At 35.8% G+C, this 19,506-nt stretch overlaps 1 protein-coding gene across 3 annotated transcripts in view; it reads right to left on the bottom strand.

The window, feature by feature from the left end:
- Positions 1-3,786: 3,786 nt before the first annotated feature.
- The window catches only part of VTA1 (vesicle trafficking 1), a gene marked incomplete at its 5' end in the record, with an annotated part of 70,250 nt that continues 54,530 nt past the window's right edge, over positions 3,787-19,506 (bottom strand). For 2 of the 3 annotated variants that reach the window (XM_079716554.1, XM_079716555.1), the window contains one exon: positions 3,787-5,126. In XM_079716554.1, the coding sequence (XP_079572680.1) occupies positions 4,981-5,126 (146 nt within the window). In that variant the 3' untranslated portion in view covers positions 3,787-4,980. Of the gene's footprint in view, positions 5,127-12,037; positions 12,119-19,506 lie in introns of all 3 variants that reach the window. The other variant, XM_079716553.1, reaches the window with a different exon arrangement.

The raw sequence follows: 19,506 nt of genomic DNA, 5'->3' as shown, positions 1-19,506 counted from the left end.
TCTCCATGTTTTTGATCATGTTTTATTTTTGCTAAGTTCTCCCTGCTTCTCTGTCTGGCAAACCTGCAGGTCAATCTCTTTTCCCAGGCCTTCCCTTTCTGCAGGAAGAATGACTGTGTCTCATACATAACCTCTCATACGGTACAGCACTATCACATTAGACTTTAATTTATGGTAGACGCTCAATACATATTAGTATTTTTCAACAAATGGATGATACTAACATTTTTACAAAATTTCCCAATATTGCTCACTATGAAGATAGTTCTCCAGAAAGTTATATTCATGGATTATTGTTATGCATTCATTTCTTTTCCCCCCAATTTTAAGGGATATCTAAAGTAAGGGATAGGTGTTCTTGTCTCATACTTTTAGGCAAAAATTTAATTTAAAGAAATAACTAATTATAAACATTATTATTTTGAAGTCCTGTGACAGCTATGTAATTAGGAAAAATAGTTATGTTGTTTAAAATAAAGAGAAAAAAACAGGTGTGTCTGGGAAACCCAGGACTCCCTAGTGATGTGGGACTCTCTCCAGATGACATATTAATCCATTGCACCAGCCATTCAAATCTGCCTATTTTCTCTCTGGACACAAACTCCATTTGCTATCAGGCCATGGCTCCAGCGTGTGTGTGATCATGCCCTGTATTCACTGCCTAGCACCCACAGTTAATTGGAACATATTGTCCAGATAACAAAAAAATCTGGTTGCTACACGTCCCACTAATAAAAGGAATTGTCCAGTGGCCTTGATAACATCTCACTTTTCTCATAATAATTTAACTGATCCTTTACCTACATGGATGATAATATTATTGCCTGAAATAGGCAGCCTGAGCTTAGAAAATTTCAATATTAGCTGTGTAGCCTCAGGCAAATTTATTACCCTGTGGTTGTCTCCTCATCTGTAAACAGGGACCAATGGTAGGACCCACCTCTCAGGATCGCTGGCAAGATTAAATGAATACATGTAAAATACTCAGAATAGTGCCTGAGATTTAGTAAACACTCAAATGTTAGTTATTATATTTACTATTATTAAAGTATCACTTAGTTGAAATTAGTCCTACTTAAGTATACTCCATTAAATGAGCTTTTAGTCTCAGAATCCCGCATGGACATCAAAGATTACAACCAACCAGGTGAGCATACTTCCATATGAGGGACGCCTTAAAATTCTGTGATCTCTTGAAAATAGAACTTTTCTACTGGTGGAGGTTTATGTACTGTCCAAACTAGATGATCTGATCCAATTGCTTTGGAACATAAAATGAGTAAAGTTAAAACAAAAAATGGGGATGGGTAGAGAAAGCTGTGCAGAAAACCAAAACCATTCAACCCTGAGTCAGTTATTGCTCCTTTCAAGTTGAAGATAATTTTAACAATGCTATTAGGATTTAAGTTTCTTTAGAAACGACAGTATATAACCATTTCTTAACCCATACACAGTGATGTCACATTTCTAGAAGTACAAGTTATATATAAATAAATTCTATGAATACTAGGATGTTAATTTTCAAGACCTGTAACTGGGGTCTTTTTCATGGGTATGATCTTGAAGCCTGCAAACTTCCTTGACCATCACCTTGGGAACCGTTCTTGGCTTCTAGGTCCAGTTCAGCAGTGATTTGGTGAGATGTCTGTGACAATCACTGTAGACAGAACTTATCTTTTCTTCTTCCTCCTCTGTCTGTATTGACAAAACAATGTTATCAAATAGTTTTACTGGGATGCTCACAAGAACTTGGGAACACTGTACTTCAGCCTAAGTGTCAGCAGAATTCCACGACTTTCCCACTACAATTAATGACTACTTGCTCCTTCCAAGCATTCAAGTTAAATTTGGGGAGTCAACCTTCATTACTTCTATGCTCACACCTCAGATCCGGTTTATCAGAAATACTGTGGCTCTACAGAAACCCATTACACTGTATAACCTCTTCTACTCCTGATCTAAGCCATCATAACATTTCACCTTGAATTGTTGCAGTACTCTTTTTAACTCCTCTCCTAGCTTCCACCCTTGCCCACCTTATGGTCTTGTCTCAACACAGTAGCCAATATGATCCTTTTAAAAGTTGTATCAGGCTACTCTTTTGTTCAAAACCTTTGAGTGGCTCCCTATCTTGCTCAGAGGAAAAGCTAAGTGTTCTACAAAAAGCCTGTATAATCCTGAGCTTCTCGCTTCTTCACCGCCTTCCTCACTTATCCCCTCTTCCCTCCTCTGTCGACCTCCCTCTGCCACGAATACTCTTCCTCCCTTTCCCTTTTCACTCAACTGTCACCTCAGTGAGGCTTATCCCATCCTATTTAAACTTGCACAGGCCCACACACACCCAAGCATTTCCTATCCCATACTGTGCTTTTCTCCAGAGCATTTATCACCGTCTACTACAGAAGCTCCTGAAGTGTGATTCCCATGCCACGTGACACTGATGCTGGGCATCCAGGCACACTTCTGGCGAATCTTCCTCCCAGACTCTCAATCTTTCCGATGGGAGTGGGGCTAAACCACTCAGACTCGAGGGACCACCAGATTACAAGAAGTGTTTTGTAAAGTGTTTCTTAAAACTCAGAAGGCTGGGCCCCACTCTTGGAATTTCTGATTGGGTAGGACTGGGGTAGGGACTGAGATTTACATTTCTAACAATTACATGTTCAAAACCACTGGTTGAATAGAATATATGATATATTTTTTATTAAGTTTGTCCATTTCCTCCCCATTAGAATAAACTATGAGGCAGGGATTTTTTTTTCTTGTCTTCTGCTCTTTCCTCATGCAAAGGACAATACTAGGCACATAGTAGCTGCTCAATAAATACATGTTGACTGACTAAATGAAAACTATTTACCCTAGTGTTACATCAGAAAAATTCTAACTTTCTCCTGTCAGATTTTATATGCAGAAGTACAAAGCTAAAAAATCTTTATAGTTCAATCCCTTCATGCAAGAAAGCATTTTAACGTAATGGGCCACAGAAACAACTGGGATTTCCTGATAGTCAGGAAACAAATGATTAACAATTTGCATTATTATTGTAATATTAATGTTAATAACAATAAACATTTATGGAATGCTACTACTTGCTGAGCACTTCATGTGTAGTACCTTAGTGCTCAAAACAAACTCTGAGGTGGCTAGTGGTGTCACCTCCATTTTACAGGTAAGGGGTGTTACATCACAGCTCACTTCTCAGTGGACTCCGTGGTTTCCACAGCATCTTCTCCCCTCCATGTGCTCTCCCAACTGGGAGCAACAGGTAGGGTGTGAAATGAGAGGTGACAGTTTTCTTCCTAGTGGCCAGACATGTTAGGATTTGAATTAAAATTTGCTGAACTGTATTTTACATTTACCTTTTATAAAATGAAAGATCACCCTAGTCATTTTTCTATTTCAATAAACATCTATAGAACTATATCAGAGTCCTGGAATTCCAGATGCCAATGTTGAACCCTGCAAATGTTTTAAGAATTCAGCTGTGAAAGATATGAAAATGTTTTTCAGGAGGCATGTTTTTGGGGGGCTTGTTTTTGCAATAATTTAGAACAGTTTATTCTGTCAATATTCATTCTATTGAACTCTATATAAATAACATTACACTTATGCAAAGAAAAATAGAAAGACATAAGAGATTATGAGATAATGATTCATTTCCTTTCAAACAGACTGTCAGAACAGGGGTCAGCAAACTTTTCCTTAAAGGACCAAGTAGTACATATTTTAGACTTGCAGGCCATATAATTCTGCCATCGTGGAAAGCAACCAAACGCAAAACATAAATAAATGGCTATTATTTGGTTTCAATAAAACTTTATTTACACAAATGGCCAGACCATGGACCATAGTTTGCTGACTCCTATGTTAAAAGATTCCCAATATTAGTGGAATAAATGAAATGGACCAGATAATTTCAGGTAAATCTGCCAAATTTCTCTCTCTTTATATTCTTATAACTAAAAATAATGACTTTAGAAAAGTGACAATTTTAGCATGCAAAACAGACATTTGGCTCTGTGATAAACTGAATTAGTTAAAAGAATCCTTGTATTTATTTTTTAAACAGCACAAATGCAGGTGACATAGGAAGTCCATAATTCCCACATAACTTATAAACTTAACAACTGAGAGTCTATGTTTTTATAATCTTCTGCATCATTCATAACTATTCACTCTATGGAATCCATTCCATAGCAGCAGAGGAGAACCTTAACTCAAAGCACCAAGTTTCCAGGCATTATTACAAATGTCTTGTTTTCATTCTCTAACACATGCAGTCAAACTGCCTAGGAAGCAAATACCAATTCACCTTAAGCGTAAATGAAAAAGGGAAAACAGTTGAGCAACCAACATTACTCTTACGTCTAAAACTGATTCTACCTCTTTACCTTATTACATTTCCTTCCATGAACATTTTAACTTTTAATGTAGCTATATTTAATATGAATATAAATTGAAATTTGAACATAATCTCTTTCAGATTCAACTAACAGTTTAGGATGTTCGTATCTGTTTCAGAAGTCCTGAGGAAAACAAAAACATTTCTAGACTATTCTGGCAATCTTTATTAAAAGTTAAATTTAGAATTTTATAGCAAAGTAATATGGTGTTTGTCCAAATTATAGATTAAAAAATTCCTTAATTTATGTAGATTAAGATACAAAGCTAATTCCTAATACATTTTATAGAAGTGTGTTCTCATTTTTTGAACAAGCAGGGTTCAAATGGGCATTTTTAGGACCTTGCTCACATCAGCCCTATACACCCAGAGACTACTGAATCCACTAAATGGACAATGAAAACTGGTTGAGGCTGCTGATGAATGCTTCAACAGGAATCTGATACACAGACACAGATTCCATTGTTATAGTCAATGGAACTGAAGTCTTCCTTAAAATATGCTCCTGATAGGCTGAAGATAGAGTAGTGGACTGTTAGTTCTTTAAGCCAAAAATGCATGGATGTTGTACAAAGGCTTCATTCTCTGCCTGTAGTCAGTAACTTGAGGGCCTTCTGTAGATTCTGCACTGCAGTGCTGACATCTTCATATTGCAAAGCACTGCCAGCATATTTGCAGTATTTCTGAGCTCTAGCAAAGTCCTCTGGTGTTAGTCGGATATCTCCTAAGAGAAATACAGAGTAATTAAGATATTTATAAAGAATATAGGAAGTGTTCTTTCAGGCTAGGTACGTGCTTATATTCAAGATTACAGAAAATGTTTAATGCTATATTAAAAATGAAGGTTTTTTCCCCCAATCCCCAGTTGTATTTGAATAAAGTTTCTTTATGCTTTTAAATTTTTAAATTACTAACATAAACCATACAGATGTCAATACATAACAACTTATATGAGCAAGATTTTCCTACCAGAAGTCATAAACTGGAAGCCTTTATATTTTGGCAAACTAACTGCAAAAAAATTATATTCTGTATAAAACAAGGAAAATTGCTTTGGTGTGTATGTTAGAATTGCTGAGACTCTCTTTTCATGGAACAATAAATACACACAGACTAAACCATTCAACCCTCATTTGAACTAGAATATAAATATAACTAAAAAAAAATTAAATAACAAACTTTATGTTAAAAAATTACATAAGTCATCTTTTTTTAAGCATGAAAATAGTTTGCATTTTTGTGCTGTCCATATACAAAACTCTAAGGTTTAACTAAGATATATCATTACACTACACAATTTTTAAACATGTAAACAACCCTTACCAATTATTTGTCCACAATTTTTTCCAGCAAGTTTTCTAATTACACATATGATTGATATGGATAAACCCAACTAAATAATTTGGGCAAAAAAAACACACTGAAAACATTTCATTTAATCTAAGATTTGAATATACTTGAATATATATTTCTAAAGGTGAAATTAAAACTGACTTTATGTCTTACCTTTGGAAATAAATACAATTTTCTTTAGAAATTTTTATGCGGATTCTAAGGAGAACTGGTCAGAAGGCTGGGGGCATACAATATAACGAAAAGAATCATATTTCGATTCTGTTTCTAAATGAACATATATTTTGATCCTATTTATAAGCTTGTAGTTATAAATATAATTACTTTTTTTAGTTGCTTTTAACTTTGCCAGATAGTACAGCATTAAATGAAAACTTTGACATTCCCTAGGCAAGGACTTGAAATTATGTAGCAATTCCAGGTACTCTGATACTAAATTCTTATCCAAATTATTACATTCTAAAAACTTGCAAAAAAGAATACTGAAACAATGTATCCTAAAGTTTCTAGCCCAGTGTAAGTGCTGAATAACTTCAACAAAGGAATATAAAAAAACTGTCTGTACTTTAAATTCTTTCCCACATTTTAAAAGGAATAAAAGTTCACACAGAATTAAACATTAATTAAATTTCAGATTTTAAGATAATGCACTTATACATCTACATATAGTAACTAGCCCAGTGTGTTACACATAACAAGCCTTCAAATATTTGTTGAATTAATATTATTAAAGCTTATATTAAGAGTTGGTCCTTACTGTTGTGAATCAGAGATTACACATTCCAATTTTAACAGAACTTATTTTAATTTCCCTGAATTCTGGTCTTGCCTACATGTAAGAAATACAAATGAATAAACTAGTAAAATGTAATTATATATTTAAAAAACAAAAAACAGTTTCTCCACAGTTCTATTTTTAGTATTTTAGTGACTTGGCATTTGTTACCCATTAAACCTAAAAAACAATTGTCCTGCAGTTCTTTGGACAATTTAGTCAGGCACACTTCTGCTTATTTTTTTTTTACTGAAAGATTCATCAATGTTTTTTCAAAGTATATTGAGAGGCTCTAGTCACCTAGATGTATACTATTATCTAGGTGAGTGAGACATATTATCTAGGTGAGTGAGACATCTATGAAAATTAAGTTTACCTTAATACTACTCATTTTGTGCTTTAATAGTCTATTCTTCTATCTCCAGGCAACATTTAAATATGTAAGACATCTATCCAGAATTTACTGGACTTGCTGGAGGAAAGCCCTAATGCTCAGGACTAATTTTATTTTTTACAGCATCAGCTTTAACACTGTTTTGCTGACATATCACTTATTTATTAATAAGATAAAAATGTGTATAATAGTAAGAACTCTGTTACTATATTTTAGTTTTTATAAACTAAACTTATCTACTAGTGATAAAACTATTTTAAAGCACAAATATTGCATTTTTTTCATGGAATAACAATTTCAATATTTATAAAATGTGAATAAAATATCTTAGAAAACTATAATTACAGATACATAATATATAGCTTACAGCATGTATGACAAATTATGTAACTATCTTATAAAATGTAATAACTAGATGATAAGAACCAACTTAGATTTAGATGCAAAATGTAATTTACAGATTTATACAGATGTTAAGATTTTTACTAATTAAATAAATATATAAACATTTATAAGTAAATATATATTTATGTAGAATATATAAAAATATTCTATATAAATATGTAATATAAATATATAAAGAACTTAAAAAGCCATGTCAAATAGTTACTTCTGCTATTCTGTAATATTTCAAGCTTTCTTTCCTTTTAAAATATTATCTATGTCATTAATAATAAAATGCATGAATTAAAATTTTAAATTAAATAAAAATGAAATCTGCTTCCTAGTTAGGATTCTTTTAACTTAGCATTTAAAAACTAAATAGAGAAAGTGAAAAAGACATAACAAAGGAAAACACATTTCAGGAAGAGAACAACTTCAATTTCAGTTTATCTGATTTTATATTCAAAATAGTAACTATTACTTAATGCACCTAAATGAAAGCTGTTTTTTTTTTCTATCATTAAAATTTACCAGAAGCCATAATCAGAACCAGAGAGAGCACACTGTGGACCTAAAAGGTGTTTGAAGAATTAGGGGGAAAAAAAAAAAAAAAAAAAGCAAGATCACATACAGCTAATCCAACCATAAAAAAAAAAAAAAAGAACTAGAGAAGTTGTCTAATTTAATATAATATCTCTTTTTTGAAATCTGTGCTTATAAGTTCCAGATGCCTTCAAGAAGACTGTCTTTATCACAGAGCTGCTTCTCCCCTTCATAGGGAAGGACAAGAACCGGGCAGAGGAGAGGTAGAGCCATCAGTTAAGTTCTCTATTCCGGGGGAAAGAGCCTGGGTCAGCACTGGATCAAAGGTAACATTATTTGGTATAAAGAGAAATCCCTGCATGCTCAGTTGCTAGAAGCATCCATTTTCAAGGTTGATTTATCTAACCTTGACAGAATATAGAATACTTAATTGTAAATATTTCCGAAATGGGTCTTTAGAGATTTTTTCCTACTTAACTAGAAATTCACGTGAAGGACCCTGGATAATCTGATCCTAGTGTACTCAATTATCCTCTGACTTGAATGGAAAGCATAGGCAAAATCATATGGGAATCAGCTGATTCCCTGAAGTAACTCTTGGAGGTAAATATAAGGTACAGTATTGATCCCTTAAATCCAGGCATCGCCAGGACACATCACTTAATAATGGCAACAGCAATAGTAATGATAAGAGGCAGAATATTATTATGTCACGAACCATGCTAAATATTTTTCATATATTCCATTTAATTTTTAAAAAACCTTTTAAGAGGTAAGTTGTTATTTGCACTCTAATACTATCAGGTATACCCAAGTTAAAAAAGTAAATGCTGTACTTCAAATACCTGCCTTCCCAATTCCATTCTCCTCTTCAGAGTGAGCCACAAATTCATTATGAAAGTATTTAACCTTTTTTAACATGTACACAGTATTCCATAGGACAGATGGACCATAATTTCTCATTAACAGACATTTAAAATTGTTTTCTACTAATACAAGTGATGCTGAAATAAAATATCCTTGTAAATACATTTTGTGCTCATGTCTAAATATTTCTCTAAGATAGATTCCCTAAAGTGGAATAGCTGAGTCAAAAAAACATCTGCAATTCTGACAGTGACAGAATGCTACTGAAGAAGGCTTTACCAATTTATATTCCCACCAACAGCATACAAGTCATTCCCTATGTTTATTTCTGGTTTTTTTTTTTTTCCTATTGAGTTAAGTTTTATTTATTTATTTGCAGGAGCTGTTTATGTATGCTCTGAACAGTAATTCTTTATTTTTTTAAGTATTGATTTCCTCCTGGTCTATTAGTTGCATTTTAACAATATAATGGGGAGAGGAAATCTTTTGCTGTATGCAATTTATTACTTTTCATTAGTCCAACCTGTTAAGATACAACCAAATGAGATACAGGAATTGGGGGATAGTATCTAATATATATTTTTTCTAACATCAGTTTTGATGTTTTGTTTTTCTTGCCGCACTGATCCAAATGCCACTTTTGTCATTATTTTAATTCCCATACTGTGTGGCCTGATTTCTGGATTCTTTATTCTGTTTCACTGTTCTGTCTATTTCTGCTTCATATATTTTTCACATCATATTTTAGGGAGAGCTTTTACAGGTACATGGGACTGTAGAGAGGAATCTGGAAAACAAGTTTAACAGAGGAATATAGCATTTGCTGGGCAGGTTATCTGTCTACTAATAGACATTTTCCACTATGTTCTTGGGTAATTTGCTAGTTTATTATAGTTTCTTTACTCTTCTTACCTTAGCACTATGTTCCCCCATGAAACATACACATACTCTTTTTTTTTTTTTTTTTTTGCGGTACGCGGGCCTCTCACTGTTGTGGCCTCTCCTGTTGCGGAGCACAGGCTCCGGACGCACAGGCTCAGCGGCCATGGCTCACGGGCCTACCCGCTCCGCGGCACGTGGGATCTTCCCGGACCGGGGCATGAACCCGTATCCCCTGCATCGGCAGGCGGACTCTCAACCACTGCGCCACAAGGGAAGCCCCATACACATACTCTTAAACTAGGCCTTTCAGGATTCAAAGGCCATTGCAGCTCTTGATTTTAGGTTTTATAACTTATTTGCTTTTAATAAAACCAGGAAAAGTAGAATAAACTTAACGTAACTCATACACTTAAACAAGTCATCTACCTTGCCCCTCCCCACTTCACATTTGAATTATTTCTATTTTTTGTTTTCTCTAGGTTACTTCCCTAACCCCAGTTGATAAGCTTATACCACCATTTCTTGATTTATCAGTTTTTAGGCTTTATCTACTGACACTCTGCTATGAAAGGTAAAGAATTTATCTCACTTTCCTCCTCTCCTGCCCTATCTCCTTCTAAATTTATTAGTGCTTTTAAATTTCTTAGTTGCTTACTTTTGTCTTCTATTTCTCATTCCATCAACTCTAGAAAAAAATCACAACATTTCACTTCTGGACACTTGTCCTAATAACAGCTTTCTTTTATTCCACCTTTCAACTTCCAGAAATATCTCTCTACCTTCACTTGTCAGTGCTGATTTATATTCTGCCCTGAATAAAGTATTCTGTTTGTGATAAGCCTATGCCATTGCAAGGAGAATGTTCTTTGTGTCCAAGTCAAACAAAATCCCTTTTCTTATATTTCATAATTCTATTATTGCTCAAAATCATGGCATATTTCAGTTTGCTTCTTACTTGAAACTACTTGTACGATTTAAAATGTTTTCTTGGATCTTTTCGTTCTTGGGAAAGGAATTCTACAGCTTCTTATCTATTTCTTTCCCATTCTACAGCTTCTTATTCTATGTATTGCATAGAATCTGCTTGATTTTTCTTAAAGGAGGGGAGCTCTGATTTTCTGTTCTAATTTTAGAGCAATTGTTTTTCAAGCCTATGGAAAAGCTGTCAATGGAATTTTTTTCTTTAGGTGACCTAAGATTAATTTCACCATTTCTTATATCTCATATTTCTTTTCTTGGTTATCATTCTTTTCTTGATGGAGTAACTTCTGATAACTTCCTTAGAAATGGTGTACAGTAGGCAAAACTTCAGAATCCTTAAATATTTAATAATATTTATTTTGCCTTCACACCTGACAGTTTGGTTGGGTAAAGAATTCCAGGGTTCTAGTTCTAGATGGTAGACTAAGCATATATAATTGACTATTTTTCCTTCTGAAACTATATTAAAACGATAAGGTAAAACAAAAGGAAATAAAATTCTAAAACTGAAGGAAAAGCAGAGAAGAGAAAAGAGTGTAAAAACTGGAAAGGATAATTGACAAGAGATTTAAAGAAACTTCTAGAAAAGTAGAAATTAAGTGAAGGTATGCTGTTAGATAAAACAGTATCCAGAAAAATCCCAACTCAGAACATGTAATATAGGAGGCAACTGGGGAGCCTATCCAGAGAAACTTCAGAGAGGGTCCAGCTGTATGAGGAGTGGGACTGGGGGGATCTTTACTGAGTCAGTCTAAAACAATTATCTGCACTAGTTTCACATCCTTCCCCCCCTCTATCAACCTCTGCATACCTGTACACCCTCAGCCTTAATGGCTTCCCATCTCTCACATGAGACCTTAGGCAAAAAAAGATAGAGAATGTCTCTCCAAAATTGTGGAATTAACTTCCTGGACAGAGCTAGGACTGACAAGGCATGTGTGGTACACCCTTTGCCATCCACCTCCAAGAAAAGATCTCCTCATCCATGGCTGAGATGCAGGAGGAAGCTGAATGGCCTGTTCCCACTCACAGGGGAGAACAGAAAAATCAAGTGGGAAACAGACCTGCAGACATAGTATCTGGGGAAATTCAATAACATCTACTGAAAATAACCAATCAACATCTTCATTCTAAATATAAAAGGACTAATCTCAGCAGACATATGAAGAAAACTCTGAATAAGAATGACCAAATTAAACAAACAGAACAATCAAGTGGGGGGAAAAAAAAGAAGTTGAAAAGATTAAAAAAAAAAAGAGAAAATGCCTTTGGATTTAGGTATTTTTGATAATAAGAAACCATCTTGGTTTACTGGAGAATCTAGTGAATAAAGGCATTCAAAGAAATGTGTTTCAAATTACCTAGACATTCAAATACACTGCACTCCTAAGATAAAAGTACAAAACAACGCCCCCAAACAGCAGAAACACTATATCTCATAAAACAGCTGACTTACCCTGGGAAACTGTATTGAAAAGTGCAGGATCAATGGCCGGAATAGTCTGTGGAGTAGGCTGGATAGTGTTACTTGCTACACCTGCAAATCAGAAAACCATAAATGGGTATAAAAGTGTTACACCTCTCAATTACATTCTAGGAAAGCGCTCAAAGGATCATGGAGGAATTTCATTACTTCACTTAATTACTTTCTTGAAACCTTAATGAACTGAAATTTGATATACTTATTTGATGGTGGAGGCTGCTACAGGAAATATGCAGAAAAATACATTTTGAGTGTTTACACACATGTATTGGCCACACATTTCTTATTATGTATTTTGCATTTTCTATCATGTCTAATACTTCAAGTTGCTTCTCAAGTAAAGCTTACCTAATATCTGTAGAAGTAACAGACTCCCTTCCTACCTTTTAATTTCTTAAATAAATAATTAATTTGGGGGATAAGGTGGGATATAATTATGATTTAGTTTAACTAATGGGATGAGTCCCATTTCATCACTATGAATGAAATTATAAATTATATATTCCAGTTTTCCAGTTTACATGTTTTTAAGATAATATTTTTATATATCCAATAAGCAATTAGTTTTGACTTCCTATTAGAACTTGTCATGTCTGTCATATTCAGTGGATAACTAGCATTCTTGACTAATATTAAGTAATATACTAGAGTTGAAGATTATTAATCATCTAAAAAATTAACACAAATTGTTGAAACTTCCCAAAAGAGACTTAGGTGATTCAATTAACAAGAAAGCAAATGAACAGGAAAAGTTGATTGCTCTTGATTAATGGACTCAAATAGAAAACAGGATTCTTCTGTCCTAAGCTAAGAGGTTAAATCTGAACAGGCAATCTGTAGTAAAGGTAAAGTAGGATAGACACTAGGACAAGAAGACAGGAACAGAAGAGAGGAAGAAAACAAATTGTGAAGTTTTCAGGGTCACGGATACATAGCCAATGAGAGTTCTAGAGCTATGGTTTCACAAAGGTTGACTGAAGTTCTGAAATACATTCTGCAGCTATGAAGTCTTGACTGTGAAGGATCGTCTCAATCCTTATCCAAAGGAAAAAAAAATGGTTTAAATATATACTATTTTATCTCATTTAATTTTGTCTTAGGACAAACTAGTTTCACTTTACAGGTTTGGTGCTATTAATTCATGAAAATCTTACTTTTTTAACTAAAAATTGAACTAACAAAAATTTTAACAGTACAAAGGGGTATGGATGAAAAGTCAAGTACAAATTTTAAATAGTGAAAAAAAAAGAAAAAAAAAAAAGAGAGAGAGAAAAAAATGGTGAAAAGCCTGCCTCTCATTCCTATTCCAGGTCACTTGAGGGCTATCACTAGTTTTAGGATACCCTTCTATGCACATACAAACATGTGTGTGTCCAAGCCAGTGTGTGTGTGTGTGTGTGTGTGTGTGTGTGTGTGTGTGTGTGTGTGTGTGTGTGTGTGTGTGTGTGTGTGCGTGTGTGTGCGCGTGCGTAAGGAAATAAATGTACTTTGCTAAGAAATTTGTGTTCTAGCCTAAATCAAAACCCTCCGGACAAACTCCTTTCTCTATGGAGAATGCATTATTTGGTATGTATGTTTTGCCAATGGTAATATGTCTGCAAACTGTACTATTCTGTGCATTTTTCACTTAATATGCTTTAGCAATAATTCCAGATTAAATATATTTAAATCCGCCTTTTTTTTTAAGATTTTTTTTTTGATGTGGACCATTTTAAAATCTTTATTAAATTTGTTAAAATACTCCTTCTGTTTCATGTTTTGGTTTTTTGGCCGTGAGGCATGTGGGATCTTAGCTCCCCAACCAGGGATTGAACCTGCACCCCCTGCATTGCAAGGCAAAGTCTTAACCCATGGACCGCCAGGGTAGTCCCTAATCCTCCTTGTTCTTTTTAATGGCTACATAGTGTTCTATTCCATGCATGAACCACAATTTATAATGCTATCCATTACTGATGAACATTTACGTTGTTTCCAAACTTTTGTTGCTACAGCTAATACTACATGAATATTTTTATACACTGAATACATATATATGCATGAATATATTTACAGGAAAAAATTACAGAAGTATAACTGCAAAGTCAGGAGACATACAAATTTAAACTGACCAATTCAATGACTATCTTTTGCTTGATTTTTATAAATACTAACAAAATATATTAAACTGTAAAAATATGACATAATTCTCCCCACAAAACTTGAACTTTCAAAGGCACATAATTTACATAACATATATTTTTTTAAGTTAGAATGCAAGATTTGAGAGGGCTCTTGAGACTACCTGGTGAAGTCCAGTGATTTGAAGCAGCTGAGCATAAAAACACAGGTAGGTGACTATATATATTCTTCACACAGATCTTTAGAAAGGAGGATAAGTTGACAACCGTCTCACAATCTGGATATCAGTGCCATTCCTTACTAAGTAATTTGTGCTTCTGCCTAAATTAAAATTCTCCTAACAAACCCTTTTCTCTATGGAGAAGGCATACTTTCTTTGGTCAGCCTCCTGCATTAATTTTTAAATGCTTATTTGTACATCTCCAGATGATTAATTAAGTAGGTAATATTACTTAACAAGAACAAAACAGAATTTACAGAGAGATAATTTACTTATGTAGTAAAATTTTACTTGAGCGATATTAAACGAAAAACACAGGTAATCCGCATTTTATTAAGAATTCTGGTCACAGTCATTCAACCAAGACTTGAACTGACAGCACAGGCTGCTCAACACGCCTCATGCAGCAGTCAGAGATGCTGCTTCTCATTTGTTTCCATGCCCAAGGACCAAGGCCTGTGTTCTTGGCAGCCATCATGACATGTTCCCATGGGGGCCTAGCATACAGGTTCAACTAAGTGCATAAATATCTGTTAAATCAGTAAAAATGTTTTTTAGTTTATGTTATTTATTGTTTGAAATTCCCAAATCTAGCGAATTTTCCTTCTTTCTTGATTTGGAAAGATTTCAATTGTCAATTTGTGAATGGGTTGCAGCCCCCTGGACTACAGTATGTTGGAATGATGTCACCATAAAAACATTCCTGGGGGAAAGCAGAACTGTGTTAGAAATTTCTTTCTTTCTATTACTTAACATAAAGAAATGTTAACAAGTAACTTCTGGTTAATTTTTTAGCGGATGGTTGTTACACAGGCTATTTGATGAGATTAATATATATTCAAGAATTAAATGCTATATGATTTCTAATTAAGTACTAAATTGTTCTCCTGACTATGTGGTGTGGGGATTCTGAAAAGGGAGAAATGGGTGTTAGTTAGAAAACTCTAGAAGACGTTGTAAAAAGTATTAATTAAACAGAACCCTGAAGGTCAGTAGCATTTGAAGAGGCAGAGAAAGAGAAAGACATGCTAACTATGAGGAACACTGTAAGCAATGTAAGAAGATTGGGTTAAATAAACCTCAGAACAGTCATGGAAAATAGCACCGATAGAAATGGTTAGGCCAGAATATTAACCACTTTGAAAGCTGTACAGCAGAATTCAAATGCAGTACTTCTGTCACTTAAAAGAACAACAATAAAAGAGCTAAGTTTTTGATTTACTTATGAGGTGAGCTGCATTTATAATTAAAAGGCTAGCATTAATTCTAAAATAACTCTTTTAATCTATTTAGATTTATTACTGACATCTTCTTCAATATTTACAGACTGTGAAAAGCATGTTTCAAGAGAAAGAAAAACCTTAGGCTGTATTGCCTCTATCTGATATTACACAGTGGTAAAAGCACAAAGAGGTAAACACTTGGCTGTTCAAACAATCACTATCCCCACCCTCCTTGCACCCTCTGCTTTTCTGTGGAAGAACTAGAAACTGTATATTAGTACATACTATTCTTTTCAGCTATCTTAAGGATTTCCCTTTGATAAAAGTGTATCCTGGACCTTTATATGAGAGAAAGTAAATCATTCTTAAAGTGAGTAAAAGGGGAAACATCTGCTATATTTATAAACTAAAAATGTTATTTCACTTTCTATTAGGCAACTATGGACTATTTTTTTTTTTACTGTTTTAAATATAATAGAAAAAAAATCTGCCAGCAAAGAGGAGATTCCCATATCTCAAGCCAACCTTAAGAGGAAAAATATTATGAGAAATGTAGGTTTTGATTTGATAGAACTTTAGTTCCTTGGAAGGGAAACAGAAGACAGGTGCCAAAAACATGAAATCCAAAAGTCTTGGATTCAAATTCTAGTACTGTTACTTATTAGGTATGTTTCTATGTGTATTTTTTTTGGGATAACTGCTTAATTTCTTTAGTTTGTTAAGTAGGGATAGCAATATCTAATAGAGCTCTGTTAGAATAAGTTTATGAAATAGCTGTGATAATTATTTAAATGCTAAGTCTATAAGAATGTACACCTGATGCCCTAAAGCAGTTCCAAGGTTTTTAGTTTTATGTCCCACTCTGAAGAACATGAGAGTGAAAAAATAAAATAAGGCTCATGCCAGATTTAAATGGATCAAAATGAACTGCTCATGCCAGAAAACTTCCTAACAGAAATAGAAGACTACCTCCTGATATCTATCTTTATGTGTGGATATTCTGAGCAGGAGTCTATTAGCTTGAACATATGAAACTACTAATATTTTATCATTTTTGTTGTACAAAAAGACACTTTGTTTGGTTCAACCTATTACAACCCTCCTACTACAAGCATATTTTCCCTCTCGTATATACATACAATATGCCTACATATAAAGTATATGTATATGGACCTATAACCACAACTCTGCCCTAAGATACACTGTCTGAGCAATACCCCTTAGCCAATCTTTTTGTAAGGTCAATGTCTTACCCTAACAGTGACACTTTTCTTGATTCACAAAATGATTTAAAGTGTTCATTAACTTGCTATTAAATACCCTTTCTTTGGCACAGAAATAGGAAGGAACATTAAAAAAAAAAGGAAGCATAACTAAGGCACGTACCAGGCACCTGTGGAGGACCATGGACACCTAAGGGGACAGGAGGAAGCCCCAGCGACTGGATAGGACGTGGGGAGTGGGGGGGGGAGTGAAGGGGGAGGGGAAGTGGATGTGGGAGGGACTGGCACCCCTGGCGGGGGGGGGGCTGGGGGAGGGGAAGGGATCCCATGACCGAAGGGGGAAACTGGGGAACCACTGGGAAGGCAGAGGATCAAAAGGGAGCGTGGCCAGGTGTCCCCTGCCCACTTGGGCCCCCAGGAACCTGCTGAGATCCTGGGCCTGATCCTCTGCCCACCAACGCCCCCTCCAGCCATGCGGGTCCTGAGGGAGCGGGAGGGAAGGAAGGGGGAGCAAAAGTAAAGGCTGGACCTCAGGAACCAGCACCCCTGAGGGGTGGCTGAGGGAGGGGAGGAGTTCCTACACCCAGTGACCCACACACGGTTAGGGGTCCCGTGGGGATGGGGGAGACCCTGGCGGGGGAAGGCAGAGGGGGCGCTCTGAGGAAAAGAAGGGAATGGGGCCAGCGCTTTCCCTGTCCACTTAGCTACCGGGGAGCCTGCTGGGCTATCGGGCCTAATCCTCTGCCCTCAGAGCCAACCTCCTGCCGTGTGGAGCCCAAGCCCCACTCCCACACCCTCACCCAGGCCCTACCTCCAAACTCCGGAACTCCACACTCCAGAGGCCCTCCTTTGTACATGCTGCCTCTCGCCTTCCCTTCAGGTCCTAAGCAGAGGCCCCGTCCCCAGGGCCTTTTCCAGCTGGGTACTGAGCAGAGGCCCCGCCCCACGCTCAAATGTCACCCCCCACCCGCCTAGGCCCCACCCCACCCTAAACCCCACCCCTGCCTAAGTTCCACCCCCGCCTAAATTCTGCCCCATACAAAGCCTTTTTTTTTTTTCCCTCTTTTAGATTGGGGTTCTATTTTACCGTGTGGATTCACTGTTGTTGATTCATTTACATTTCTATTTTTCCTAATAAAGCTTTAATTTTTCTAAATTTATTTTATTCTTTATAGTTTGTTATTGTTCTCTCCCTTTGGCTTGTTCCCCCCCACCCCCCTTTTTTTTCTTTCTTTCTTTTTTTTTTTTTTGCTGTGCCACGCAGCTTGCCGGATCTTCACTCCCAGGCTGGAGGTCAGGCCCCAGCTCCTGTGGTGGGAGCTCCAAGTCCAACCCACTGGACTAACAGAGAACCTCAGATCCCAGGGAATATTAATCGGAGTAAGGCCTCCCAGAGGTCCTCCTCTCAGCACCAAGACCCAGCTCTATCCAACTGCCTGCAAACTCCAGTGCTGGATGCCTCAGGCCGAACAACCAGTAAGACAGGAATAAAGCCCCACCCATCAAAAAAATTTTTTTAATTGGAAACGACAAAAAAATATGTTACAGATGAAGAAGCAAGGTAAAAACCTACAAGACCAAATAAATGAAGATGATTAGGCAACCTACCTGAAAAAGAATTCATAGTAATCATAGTAAACATGACCCAAAATCTGGGAAACAGAACGGAGAAAATACAAGAAACATTTAACAAGGATCTAGAAGAACTAAAGAGCAAACAAACAGTGATGAACAACACAATAACTGAAATTGAAAATACTCTAGAAGGAATGAATAGCAGAATAACTGAGGCAGAAGAACGGATAAGTGAGCTGGAAGATAAAATGGTGGAAATAACTGCCAGGGAGCAGAATAAAGAAAAAAGAATGAAGAGAATTCAGGACAGTCTCAGAGACCTCTGGGACAAAATTAAATGTATCAACATTCGAATTATAGGGGTCCCAGAAGAAGAGAAAAAGAAATGGTCTGAGAAAATATTTGAAGAGATTATACTCAAAAACTTCCCTAACATAGGAAAGGAGATAGTCATTCAAATCCAGGAAGTGCAAAGAGTGCCATATATGATAAACCCAAAGAGAAACATGTCAGACACATATTACTCAAACTATCAAAAATTAAATACAAAGAAAAAAATATGAAAAGCAGAAAGAGAAAAGCAACAAATAACATACAAGGGAATCCCCATACAGTTAACAGCTGATCTTTCAGCAGAAACTCTGCAAGCCAGAAGGGTGTGGCAGGACATATTTAGAGTGAAGAAAGGGAAAAACCTACAACCAAGGTTACTCTATCCAGCAAGGATCTCATTCAGATTCGATGGAGAAATTAAAACCTTTACAGAAAGCAAAAGGTAAGAGAATTCAGCACCACCAAACCAGCTTTACAACAAATGCTAAAGGAACTTCTCTAGGCAGGAAACACAAGAGAAGGAAAAGGCCTACAATAACAAACCCACCCAAATTAAGAAAATGGGAACAGTAACATACATATCGATAATTACCTTAAATTGAAATGGATTAAATGCTCCAACCAAAAGACACAGACTGGCTCAATGAATACAAAAACAAGACCCGTATATATGCTGTCTACAAGAGACCCATTTCAGACCTAGGGAACATACAGACAGAAAGTGAGGGGATGGAAAAAGATATTCCATGC

Source organism: Hyperoodon ampullatus (genome assembly GCF_949752795.1).
Source record: "Hyperoodon ampullatus genome assembly, chromosome: 12".
In the NCBI taxonomy this organism is placed as follows: Eukaryota; Metazoa; Chordata; class Mammalia; order Artiodactyla; family Ziphiidae; genus Hyperoodon; species Hyperoodon ampullatus.
Note: the sequence above shows the minus strand (reverse complement) of the source record. Positions and strands in the feature narration are given on the sequence as shown.